We start from the raw sequence: 13619 nt of genomic DNA on the forward strand, positions 1-13619 counted from the left end.
CAGCAGGCTCTGCCTATCTAGAGGCAGAGCCAGCTGTACCCGCCCCCTCCCCGTCCGTTCCGCCAATCAGCGCTATAGGAGCGGGGAAGGGGGAATCCAGCCCTTCCCCTGTCACGGCAGAGAGCCGTGACAGGATCAAGAAGTGAGCGAACACCGGCATGTGTTCGCTCACCTCCTGATCTACTGAGCCGACCTGTGACAGTCTCATTGTCACAGGTCGGCTAGAACTATGAGGTGAGTGAAAAGCACCCACCTCATAGTTCTCCTTTAAAGCTCTGATGGTCTAAGAACCCGCGAGTATATTGAATGTGAGGACACAGAGGGTCATTACACTGCTGGAGTGGAGGAGAAGCGAGGCTGCAGGGTCCAGTCTAGCAGTCAGCTGGGTTGGATGGGCAGAAGTTCTTGTTATTTTAGCTCCCTAGACAAAACAAGCACTTAACCCTTGCAGTACAGGGGTAACCCCACTGCAAGAGTTAAGATTTCATATGGCCAGAGTTCTTCTTTAACAATGGAAGAGCTAGCTATCAATTAGTTAATTCTGACAGATACTGGTCCTAAAGGGGGTTTGGGGTGTATAAATCTGTGTACACAGACAGGACACATTGGAAAATGCACCCCCACAGTGCAATTCAAAGTATAGTTTGTTAAAGTAGATGTAAACCACTAAAATCTAATAACAGATTTAAAACAATGATATCACTCAGAAAGCCTATTTTTATGTTAAACACTAGCTTTCATAAAAATAACAATACAAGCTAGTTATAAAAGTGATACTTATATAAAGGTGCTTGTGGTGACAACAATCTACCCCTGTCTCCCACCATCTCCTGCCTGTAAATTTACCATTCAATGGCAGCCCCACCTATCTTTATTGAAAGAATTACTATAAAGTACTGTAAGGTTCTCTTCAAACCAGTGTCAACTGCATGTTAATTTTTTCTTTACCAGCACAGCTGGTTAGATCTGCTTAGATCCAGGGAGGCATTGCACATTACAGATACTTACAACATCAGTGTAATGTTGGCAGACTCTTGATTATTACTGGCAAGGAAACACAGGAGGACTGAAAATAATGTCACACAGATGTATTAGGCCACGTTCACACAGGCTGATCAAGAGAGGATCTATGCACCGATCCTCTCCTGATCACAGCAGTACGGAGCAGATGTCGGTTACAAAAAACTGCGATTGCTGGACCCCATGTTTGTCTATGGAGAATCAAATGTAAACGGACATGTGTCCGTTTACATCGGATTACCCCTGATCCATCAAGATCCAGACTGGCGAAACGCAGCACTGTTCCGTTTGTTTTTCCGGACCGAGGCGGGGGTAACTGGGTGTAAACAGACGCCCGTCCGTTTACACACGGTTGCCCATAGTCTAGCATTGTCAATCTAAAACAAAAATGCATGGAAAGCGCTCCACTGTAGTATGGTCAACTCTCTTAATTGTTGGTGTGTTGGGGGATGGTGTGCATAAACTCTTCGAAACCGGAAGAGAAACCCGGTAAATCACATTCATCAAAACAGTACAAGGAAGAGTGCAACTACCTTAATAGATAATGGGTACTACATAACAATTGATAAATACGTGAATGCTGCACAGCCTGCTGTGACTAGCTGAATGGTTAGGGTTAAAAAGTAAATGTGTGACTTACGGTTGTGTTGTCACAGGTGAGCAAACAGAATCCCTGCATGCACTTGCGGGTGACGAAGGTAGTCGATAAACTACCGATTAGGATGTCTAAAAGAGGACTACCTCGAAACGCGTAGCCGTTAGCACTGCCAATTCAACCCCCAGAGTTGCCTCACCACACAGCACAACTCGTTCAGACCCACGAGCACCGATCCACTTACTGGGTCGGACTCTTCAACGTTCGCGACACACGCCGCACTGATACACACTACAGTGCGGCTTCCTATTGCCGGGCAAGATCTTTCCCCCTCCTTTCTCCAAGTGCCGCTGCTCGACCAGTCCAGCCGAGGACGCGGGCTGGGGATACCCTGGACATCCTAATCGGTAGTTTATCGACTACCTTCATCACCCGCAGGTGCATGCAGGGATTCTGTTTGCTCAACTGTGACAACACAACCTTAAGTCACACATTTACTTTTTAACCCTAACCATTCAGCTAGTCACAGCAGGCTGTGCAGCATTCACGTATTTATCAATTGTTATGTAGTACTCATTAATTATCTATTCAGGTAGTTGCACTCTTCCTTGTACTGTTTTGATGAACATAGACTAGCATTGGGCATCCAATCGGGCCTGCTTGAAAGACTGACAGGCGGACCTGATCGGAGCACCCGTGTGAAAGGGATTTTACACTGCTGCTTTCTATAGACGAAAAATAATGACTTTGTGAACTCTATAATGTCACTTTACAGGAAACATCTTTTTCTATGACAGGGGAAGTGCTATACTTCCGGGTTTACAGGTATAACTGCTTGGGTGTGGTGCTCAAAGATGATAAGAAAGTTTGCTTCTAAAAACCTGATACACCAAGTGTTAAGTAGAGTCGCATTAAATGGAACAAAACTTTTTTTTTTTTTTTTTATTTTTTTTTAGTTTTTACATTTAGTTTTGCATCTCATTTTTCTTTTTCAGAAAAATGAAACTAAATGTGTATTTTTCAATAATTTTGAGAAATGATTTTTAATAATATCATTTTGAGAAAATAGTAGATTTATATTTATATCTTATGCACTGTGTATACAGGTGATTCCATTGTTGTTACAACATTCACACTATAAAGGTCTGTCTTTTTCTTACAAAAATGAAAGAAAAAAATGAAGGAAAAAAGGGCACGCCCCCCTGTGTATTGTGCAAATACAAGAGATACAAGCCAGCCAAGCAAGTATACAGGCTGGTGATCCCATGGTTGGAGGACTGGAGAGTGTGCCTTTTACCCCATATGGCTGAATACAGGCCATGCACACCAAATTACAAGGGAGGCTTTGAGACTGGTCACAAAACAAAGGGATGTCTCTTTCAAAGCACCAGTTCCCTGTGCTTCGAGGTATAGGTCACCCCTGGTGCCCAGGAAGGAATGCCGCCACAGAATAATGATTGCAGGCATTGAATAGGGAAGTTTATTTGCCTCTGGTAGCTTTCCACTGCCATGTGATGTGTTGCTGTTTTTTTTTTTTTTTAAACCCTAACCAGATCACCAGTGCTGCCAGAGATAAAACAAAGATGTTTGCTGTGCCACTTTATGCATGCAATTTGTGCATACTTGAAAACTTTCCAAAGTCCCAAACGTGGGCAACAAACAATAATGACAAGAGCTGACGACAAAAATGGCAGTTGTGTCAATATAAGAGAAACAAATGGGCTATTGTGATAATGCACTGGTGACAAACAGGCAATTGTGGTAAAACACTAGCAACAAATGGGCAATCGTAACAATACACAGGCAACAAAGAGACAATCATGACAATATGAGAGAAACAAAATGGGTATTCGTTACAATACAAAGGCAATAAACAGGCAATCGTAACAATATATAGGAAATGAATGGGTGATTGTGACAATATGGTACAATAGGAATGACAATAACAGAGCGAGTAATTCCAGATCTGTCTATCCACCCCTCCCCAACCACCACTTACCTAAATTTCAGGCTAATCGTCATTTCATGAGTTAATGAGTGCTCTCTTCTGCATGGGACAACTCACAGGACCCATATGGCCACTGGAAGGTGCTAGAGAGCATAGGCCATACCTCCTCTTGGCTTTCTTTTTCCCAGTGCTGGCTGGTCCCTCCAAGCTCCTAGCTGACATAAATAGTGACACTGCTGTCTGCCTATTTTGGTGGAACTGAAAGGAACTCCCAAAACACTGATTAGCTGAATTATCCAGAGGAGATACAGAAGGTTTCCAGCAATGAAAATGGGTTATCATCATAGGTTGATGGATAAGATTCCAAGATCCCAACCATGCACTATAGCAGGGGTGCCCACAAGGTAGATCACCATGTCCTCTCCTCCCGCCGCTTCTCTGGATCCCCGCTGCTCTCCCCGAGAAGAAGTGAAGGAACCGGCGAATTTTTTGTTGGTAGATCTCAATGAGCTCGTCATTTGCAAAGTAGATCTCCAGACGAAAAATAGTGGGCGCAACTGCACAATAGTAACACACAAAATGCATCATACAAGTGTTAGTGTGTTGCGTGACATTCATTTTTAATGGCACCACAACACAAGGAAGCTCACATGTGTTGTGCAATGCATGTAATTTTTTTGTGCATTTATGTTCACTGGCAGCCCATTCAAATGAACAGACTGCCCCAAGTCAACATATGTTAACGCGTGACCTAATGTGTGTGAATGCAAGAAAAAAAATAAAAATAGAAGAGAATGGGCCCTAGACTTAATTCTGAAAAACCTAAGAATACAGCACTTTGCTTGCTGGAAAATATGATCAGGCAGGTTATGGTGAGATGGACTTGATGGACTAAAAATCTCTTTAATGAACCAGTGCAAAGCAAAGTAGAGCCTTCTTACAACAGAAGGTATCTACTTCTATCACAAATCCTGGCCCAGGTACATAAAGGAATGAAATGCATGGCTCTTCCAACTATCCTTAAATGAGATGAAGTGAGACACGCAGATACCCAGGGCCGGATTTCCCACAAGGCTCGGCCTTGAGGCAGCAGGGAGTAGGGGGGCAGCAGGGCTGTGGAATTCCTATCTCCCGATGCCCAAGACATGCAGTTCTGGGTGCTGGGTGGGTAGTTGTTTTCTACATTTAGCCCTGCTTTGGGCAAGAAGAGATAAATGTACAGCGGGGAAGCCACCGCTTGTTTTGTACGCATGTATGCAGCCTGCGGGTCTGCTATTCTCCATGGGGGGTGTTGGCGGGTAGGGGAGTGCATTGAGGAACCTGGCCTTGGGCCTGCAGAAAGAGTGAATCCGGCCCTGCAGATACCTTCTGTTTTAGGAAGGCTTTACTCTTCCTGCTTGAATATAAAAGTGGAACTCCAAACTTTCCTTTTTTAGTTGTGGATAGAGTGGTGAACAGTTAGTACATCTCTCAGATTTTTAGTACTGTATGTGTCCCCACTGTGACAGTTTCATCACACTTCCTGTTCAAAACAGGAAATAAGAGAAAATCTCCCCATAGTAAAGGCAAACTCTAGCTTTGACAGCTATCACTAACACTGGTAGGCAACTTCCCCCCTAGAGTTCTTTGACAATGACAACAGCAGCATTTTATATTTTTTAATTTCACCTTACTTTTTTCTCCTGGTGAACAGAAAACAGAAGTAAATCTACCCAACATGGACAAAGGCAGCAGTTTAGGCCTCACAGGGCCTTGCTTACTCTATCCAAAACTATAACAAAATCTTTAAGGGCCTGTTCACACGACGTCCGTTTTGTGTGCTGACCGTCTCCGTACACTGCTGCACTCAAAATGCATCCCAATGTATCCCTATGTGTTTTATGGGCTCCAGTTCTCACGTGCGCAGTCCGTTCAGCTTACGACAGAAAAAATACTGCATGTCACATTTTGTCCGGTCCAGAAACGCACGAAACGCAACGAAAACGGAACGGCAACGCAATGCAGCTAAGGGGGGAAAAGAAGAAAAAGTTGTATTCTTGCCCCACTTATTATGATGTCATCAACGTTGACAAAAAATTAACTGTCAGCATCCGGACCGAAAACGCGTCAAAAACGCACTGCATCAGCAGCTCCACGTCTGCTGATCAGCACCTGATCAGGACCTGATCAGGACCTGATCTCATGTGAACAGGCCCTAAAGGAGTACAGAAGGATTCATTTATAAAAAAAAAAAAAAAGGATTCCTATATCAAACTCTCAACTCCTAGCTATCATGTCTTTGGTTGGAAAATTATTACATTGGTCATTACAAAACACCACTAGGATTATTCAAATGACAGTTCAAAGAAAGAAGTATAATAACCCATGCCATAGAGAGTTTACTATACTGAAGTTAATGAGATGATGGATTGTTATTGGTGTATAGCACTTTCCCTTTGCTGTCTACTCAATCTTCTTTATGGAATAAGCCCATATAGTGTATCACCTATCCTTCTCTAACTTATAATGAGCACTAGTGGCCGATCTGCCAAAAACGGAATTCTATATGATTGCTTTGTAGGACTTGGGGGCTACAGGCTTCATGTAGTGTCTCCCAGGTGTTGCCATAATTATTAAGTCCACTTCACCTGCTGCATTTTTAGTTCAAAGATATCAACTCCAATAGACCTAAGACCGCTTTGTAATGGCTGTCATAAGTAAAAGTCTTACCACAGCAAGCTTGTAAAATGAAAGTAGATAGTAGAGGATTGCAATTTCTAACTAACAAACATCTCCTTTGGGAAGAATATCTATAGCCAAATTTAGTGTTTGTATTTTTGGATACAATAAGGACTGATGTCTGTTTCCCATCACTTGCTGTACCAGACACAAAACAGAAAGTAAGACAAAATCTCTTCAGTCCTCTATAAGTTGTCACAAATATCACAATTTGGAAGATGTCCCCTCACCTTCCAGTCCCAACTGAAACATATTGGAATTTCCATCTTTTTCTTTCTTGGTGACAATGGCGGACAAGACAAATAGAGAGGGTGAATGAGCCCTGTTTATGGGCTTTTTCCATTAAGGAACAGACCACAAAAGGACAGTGCTTTTCACCATTCACAATCCATCATCTAATTATCTTCAGTATACTAAACTCTCTATGTCATGGGTTATTATACTTCTTTCTTTGAACTGTTATCCATAATGAAAATTAAAAAAAATTGGCTTTAGAGATACCCTAAAGCAGCCAACCTTTTGGACCTCATGGACCACTAAATTCATAATTTTAAATCCCGAGGACCACTAATATAATTTTTTTTTAAAAAAAACAAATATATGTATGTGTGTGTATATATATGTGTATGTATGTATGTATGTATGTATGTGTGTGTATATATATATATATATATATTTTCTCTCTCTGTCTCTCTCGATATATAGCTATATAGCTATCTATAGATAGCTATATATACACACACGAATATATTTAATATATGAGGAAACAAAAAATATGAGAATATATCTATATATATCTATAATATAATCTGCCACTAGCCCTGCACATCCCCCCCTAGGTTCAGCACTGCCCCCAACCACCCCCATACCTCCCTTCAGCTACACACTGAGCATCTATTACCTGGCTTCTCCCCACTTTTTCTATGTCCCGCAACCTGCTCAGTCCAGGTACTGACGAAATGACCTGCAGAGCCCGCACTGTACTGAGAGCCGCGCATTCCTTGTGAGAGCCGCTGCTTGAGTCAGTGAATGGCAGCCCCAAAGCCGCCATGACGTTTCAATGACGGCCCAGCCTGCACGGAATCGGAGGGGGACCACCAAAATTTTCTCGTGGACCACCGGTTGGCGACCGCTGCCCTAAAGGACAACTTTAAGGCATATCCCCAACCCCCTGAGTGTAGCCCACCTAGCCCAATAGATATTTCTGTCCCTGTTCCAGCGATCTTCACTGTGTGGTCCTGCCTGGCGCTGCACAGCCTTTCTTCGAAGAGCGTCCTCTTTATCCTGTGGCCTCAGTGCTATGGGGATTCATATTTAAAGTGACCTCCAGTGGTCTTGTGGAGTAGGCTCACACCATAGGAATGAATGGAGACGCAGGATGAAGAGGACCCAGTGGGGGCACTTTCGGTAAGAAGGCTGTGCAGCTCTAGGCAGGACTTCACAGAAAAGGCGGCTGGAATGGAGAATATTGGATCAGGTAGGTTGTACTCAAGGGAGTGGGTCTATGCCTTAGAGCCTTGGTTCTCAACTGGTGGGACACAAAAGTGGGCCGGGACCACGTGTTCAATGGGTCCTCACGTACCATCCACTTTACAAGGTGAAAGGATCTTAGCATTGTCAGTTTTCGCACAAAGCAGCCATTCAAAATATGCTGCCTGGTGCCGAGTGTCGGCATGAGGTGGGGTGGGCTTGGGATATGGTTGCGAGGGAGCTCCCGCCATACATGCATTGCTTACAGCCCCTCGTGTGTCCTGCAGAGGTGCCTGGACTAGAGTGATGTCACATTCTGGCTCCCAGAACCTCTACAGGGTGTGCAAGGAAGCTGTAGAAGTGGATGCACATATGGATGGAGCTCCATAACAGCACAGAAGCCCACACTGCTTTCCATTGCAGTGCAACCTGGGTCACGATTTAATGACCAAGGACAAATGTGGGTCTTGAGGTTACATAGGTTGAGAACTACTGCCTTAGAGGATCTTGTCCTTTACAATTTTATTTTTAAAATATGTTGTCTGCTATGCTGTACATTTGTGAAACAATCAGGTATGGAATTGAAGTTACAAAGTATAAAAATAAACATTACAGAAATAAATTTAAATATTAAAGAATTAAAGAAATAACAGAGAAGTTTTATGAGACTGCCCTATAAATGACATGCTTTTGACATAAACGTGTCTTTTTTCTCTTATTTAGTCTGTAGGGAATATCTGCAGAAGCTTTACCAGTCTTTATTAGAAAAGAAATGTGAATTTACTCCGGCCGCCATAGAGAAAGAATTAATCAATGCATGCAGAGATGCTACAGAAAAAGAAAACCGCCTGGTAAGATATCAACATGTTTTTTTCTGTGGACAAATCTATCAGCGAGGCTTTAGTTCAAAGTGTACTTGGCAAAGTGACAAACATGTACAAAGCACATTGAGGTGTAGTGGAATATGCAAACTTTTGTTCCACTTTGCAAAGATACAGACAGCAGGTAGTTTACTAACAGAATTGTGTTTTCCTTCTGAATGCTAATATATACAGTAGATGGTTTATTAAACTGAAGCTAAGTCATTTCAAGGAATCTACAATTACAGTTGTACATTGCTCACTGTTAAATTGGGAATCGTATTGTTCCTAATATATTCTTTAAAAAAAAGTAAATGATTTATGCGCCAGAACTAGATCTCTCTATTTCAATAAACTGCACATTCTATGTACATTAAAGCAGGCTTGTCTGGGTACCAACAGAGAAGCTGCTCCATTCATAGAAAGTGGTTATTCCAGTTGCTCTTTACATCTTCACATCCAAGCCTAAAGTGGAATTTTAACCATTTCAGTAGATTTACTATTAGCACTATCATTCATACATTTCTAACCTTTTTACAATGTTATAAAATGTTATAATCTGATGCACCAACAGTGCAATACAGAGCTATCTTTAGTGGTTAATTTACAAATGCCTATATTTAATACAGTAACAAAATATAGAGAGCATGCATGTAAAAATCACATAAAAAAAATGAATGAAACACTGAAATATATAGTATAGTAGGCTGCCACAGCAATTGCCCTGAAAAACAAACCCAAACAACTGTAAATACAAAAGAATATAAATTCAAATTAATTGAAATATTCAATAAACACTTCATGGTTTTCAGCTTTAGTTCATAAATAATATTGCAAAATGATTACTTAGGTAACTAAAAGTGTAATCAGCTATATTTACCAAATGAGCTCAATCAGAAATAAAGGAAGACAGATTTATCATAGTCTTGCAAAAAAACACTTTATGCCTGAATACTGCAGAGTATTTTTTAACATTGTTTACATAGAAGAGTCTGTCTAAATAGTAAATTGCTGCATGTGTGTTTCTTTGTAGGTGACAGGTTCTTTTTATGCAACAATTATGCATGGGCAATTTGCTTATGCAAGATACTATTTCGTATACTGTTGCTAATATCTGTAAGTTATCCTATATTTGCTAAGTCTATAATTATGTCGTTTCTTGAAGGGAATAATGGTAACTTTCAAAAGAGAATTAAGTTCTAATATGATACTGTAATCAACCCTAATTTTCTCTACCTTATTTTCCAAATGACTAAATACTTCAAGTGTAACTGTGGCAAGGTATTAAAGTATTTAGGCGCTGTGGAATAATTAATCTTTGTTTACATTAGAAGGCTGGCAAGCTGATAAGTCCCTGCCACAGGAAAGCTTGGGACTTCAGCTGAAATTTCAGTGCCCCTGTTGTAAACCTTGAGGATCAAAGGCTCTGCCTTTATTCTGTGAATGAAGGACACATTCTTAGATGGCAGGCCTATGATGCTCAGTATTGTCTTCAGTCTTTCTTGGTTGAATTACATTGGGCATCATTTAACCTGGAAGACTAAGGACATCTTTTGGCAGAAAGGAAGTACTGCAAAGAACCGCTAAGATTAAAGGTGAGCTTTACAACCAGAGCTGTGGCTGGAAATTCATATCAATAAAAAAATATATAAAAATTAGCTCAGAGATGCATTTTGATATCTTCACAGTGACACAGCTACAAAGGTTATTGAGGGCATGTTTTGAAACTCATTTACTTTTTTATGAATATGTAAATATTTTAATGCTCATAGGTTCACTTTAAAATAAGCCCTCACTGACCTATGTAATTGAAGGCACTGCGGAGCAATTAATCTTCAAAGTACACAAAAGAAGCATTAAAGTCTTCCAAGCTGGGCCTATCAACCCTATGCACCCCTTTTCCTGAGCATCTGCTCTGTGTTTGCATTAGAGATCTGATGGTTGGAAAGCTTCCACGTCACTGCTGGGAGGGAAGAGCAGGGTGATCTCAGCAGACCAGAACAAGAAGCTCGTCTGTGGCCAGGCAAACACTGTAGTATTCGTTTTTTATTGTTTTTTTTTAATCAATTACTGCTGTGCAGCTGGCCACATGCATTAGATGATGGTCATACTTTACTGTAATCTTTGGCAAAGCACCAGTCTCTGCACTGCCAGTTAAGAAATATTAGCAATTTGCATCATGCTATTATCAAACCTGTCAATTATATCAATTTCAATGGGCCAAAACTAAAGCAAACTATGTTGGAGTGATAATCCCTAAGTATCCATACTGCCTTTATGCCAAAAACGTACCCTCTGTACTCAATCTTGAAAAAGACTTCACAACATGATCTAACCTTACATTTTCCTATCCTGGCAGAGTTTCTTTAATAAAAATGATTGCCTTCCATACTTCTAGACTCATAGGACAATAAAAATATAATTAAAGGATGTTTTATATGGTGGAAAACGTGTACCAAGATTAGAAGGCGCATTCTCCAACAACAAATGGTAAATGCTAGGATGAACCATTACTCTATCATATTTTGTATTTTTTGTTGACCATGAATTTGGTAAGATCTCTATCAAAATTAGTTTTTGGTGGTGTATAATGAAACCGTAAAACAATTTAAAATAATGCTTATCTTTGTGTCTTATTATGGAAGTTTGGTGCTGTGTGGTTCCTGTGAGGACTTTCTCTCCTTACAGTCAGCATACATGCTTCTGCTGTCTGTTAGTCCCATTCTTCAGTCACTGAGCCTTACACTAAATGCCATAGACATTATATTGTGGTTAATCTTCTTTAATCTGTCATGCAGATCACTTGAAAATGAAGGGGAAAGAACTCACAATGCTACTCTAATCCACCCAAAAACATAGCACTCAACTGAAAAGCCCCCCCAAAAAATCATTCTTTTGTTCATGTATTGGCATTAATGCTTTCTAAATCAATAACTTGGAACAATGGAGAAACGGAACTTTTTTTCTTTTTCTTTTTAATCATCTTTATTAAATATTTTCAACATTTCATAATAGTAATTTACAAAATCATGATTGATAATATACTTTACAACTACATAATTACACATCCGAATACATACATTCATTCAGGTAATCTAGCTTTTGTAGAAATGATATATCCAGAATATTTTCTCTGTTAATATAACTAAGTCTTTCCTTTAAATTACTCCCTGAGTTATGGCTAAATACAGTATGTTAATTTACATGCTTCCTTTACGTATAACAACATGTCCTTTAAACTGACTAGTTTTACTGTGTTAATGTCATTATGGACATGGCACAAGATTATTATAATGCTTTGTTTTATTAGTGTTACTATTTAGGGGCAACGAGTGATGCAGCTACAAAAATTCTAAATGAGGTTACTCGTCCTATGAGTGCTCATGTGCCAATATCCAAAATCTGTGAGAGACTGAGGAAGATAGACATTCAGATCTGTGAGCTGAAATATGGTACGTATTGTATAAATAATGTCGTCATTATTGCAGTATAAACTATTATATCATGCTATTGGTGAGAAAACATTACCGGGGACCATAGCTTCTTCATTACAGCTTTATACTCCATAGATCCATCACTTAAACACACACAGTAGGCCTGTAGAATGTAGATTTAGATTGAATACTTCAACTAATTAGGATCACATTATAATGATTTTGTTCACCAGGCTAATGTGAACCTCAGAAAATGTTGACTTTCTGCACTTTCAGATTAATAGCACCTACTGAATCTAATGAGAACTTTCCTGTGGTTGTGTGACAAAGTAAACCTCACCCTATAATGTACCCTAAATAAATTTACAATGGTTGTCAACTGTTACTAATTTAAATCTGTGTTTTTAGTGCACCGTAACACCCCTCTTTCTTGCATACTGTTCACACAGTATATAATCCTGTGTAGGGATGCACCGATACCACTTTTTTAAGACCGAGTACAAGTACCGATACTTTTTTTTTCAAGTACTCACCGATACCAATTACCGATACTTTTTCTTAAAGGGACAGGTCACACTTTTTCTAAAGCAATACAAAATCATGATTTTAAATCAGTTTCTTAATATTATGAAGAACATGAAATGAATATTTATCATGCCATTGCTAACTAAGGCTTGTATCCCCATAGTGGGGAAAATAGATGAGCACATGTAGAGACTCCAGACCTGCTAGCAGACTCCAGCACAGCTATATCCAATTCAGCATACCTGGCTTTATATTATAATGCTGGCAATGCTGCCATACACCTGGCGTGTATTATATATATATATATATATATATATCATGTAAATTATTTAATAAGGTAAAGAACAATGCAGCACTGCTACCAATTATAAGACATATTTCATCATTATCAACTTATCAAAAGGTAACCTGGATGGGCTCATTTGTATTACATCACACTGCACATTTCTGAAAAGCTTTATTAACTATGCTGGACTATTGTAGTTTTGCACCTACTTTTCATACATCCTTTTCTATGCTCATGTATTTTTGTGACGCAGAGAAGAAGATTGATCTAAATTATGTGGACCTGGCTAAGCTGAGGGTTGCAGAGTTAAAGAAGATATTGGACAACTGGGGAGAGGCATGCGTAGCCTGCATCGAGAAAACAGATTATGTTGAGCTTATAAAGGAACTTGCTCCAAAATATACTGCACAAAATCATAGGACAGACTTGTGAAATCATCTACTCTAAATAAGGTTGGAGCTGATGTATAACAGAGGAATGGAAAATGGAAGAGATGTCCATAACAACCCTTTTAGCTATAGGATTCCATATTCTATACCTTTACATGAAATGACAGCTGAAATCTGGTTGTTTGCTTTGGACAACACAGATACTTTCTCTTCTTGCAGTTTTATTATGTGAAGATAAATTATACATTTCATTGACTGTGGCTACACCAGTGTTAAAACATGCATCGTTAATAAACTGTACAAAAAATAGCACACTGGTAATTATATGTGTACTTATTATCATTATTATAGTTACTTTATTACTATTATCATGC

General features: G+C 39.8%; 1 protein-coding gene across 1 annotated transcript; it reads left to right on the top strand.

Annotated features, from left to right (window-relative positions):
• The first annotated feature begins 7646 nt into the window (after positions 1-7646).
• Positions 7647-13288, top strand: CDNF (cerebral dopamine neurotrophic factor). Its single transcript, XM_018565042.1, has 4 exons — positions 7647-7758; positions 8475-8602; positions 11922-12063; positions 13110-13288. The coding sequence occupies exons 1-4, from the start codon at positions 7647-7649 to the stop codon at positions 13286-13288; spliced, it is 561 nt and encodes a 186-aa protein (XP_018420544.1).
• The last annotated feature ends 331 nt before the right edge of the window (positions 13289-13619 follow it).

This window comes from Nanorana parkeri, unplaced genomic scaffold (assembly GCF_000935625.1).
Source record: "Nanorana parkeri isolate BGI_ZX_2015 unplaced genomic scaffold, ASM93562v1 scaffold808, whole genome shotgun sequence".
NCBI lineage: Eukaryota > Metazoa > Chordata > Amphibia > Anura > Dicroglossidae > Nanorana > Nanorana parkeri.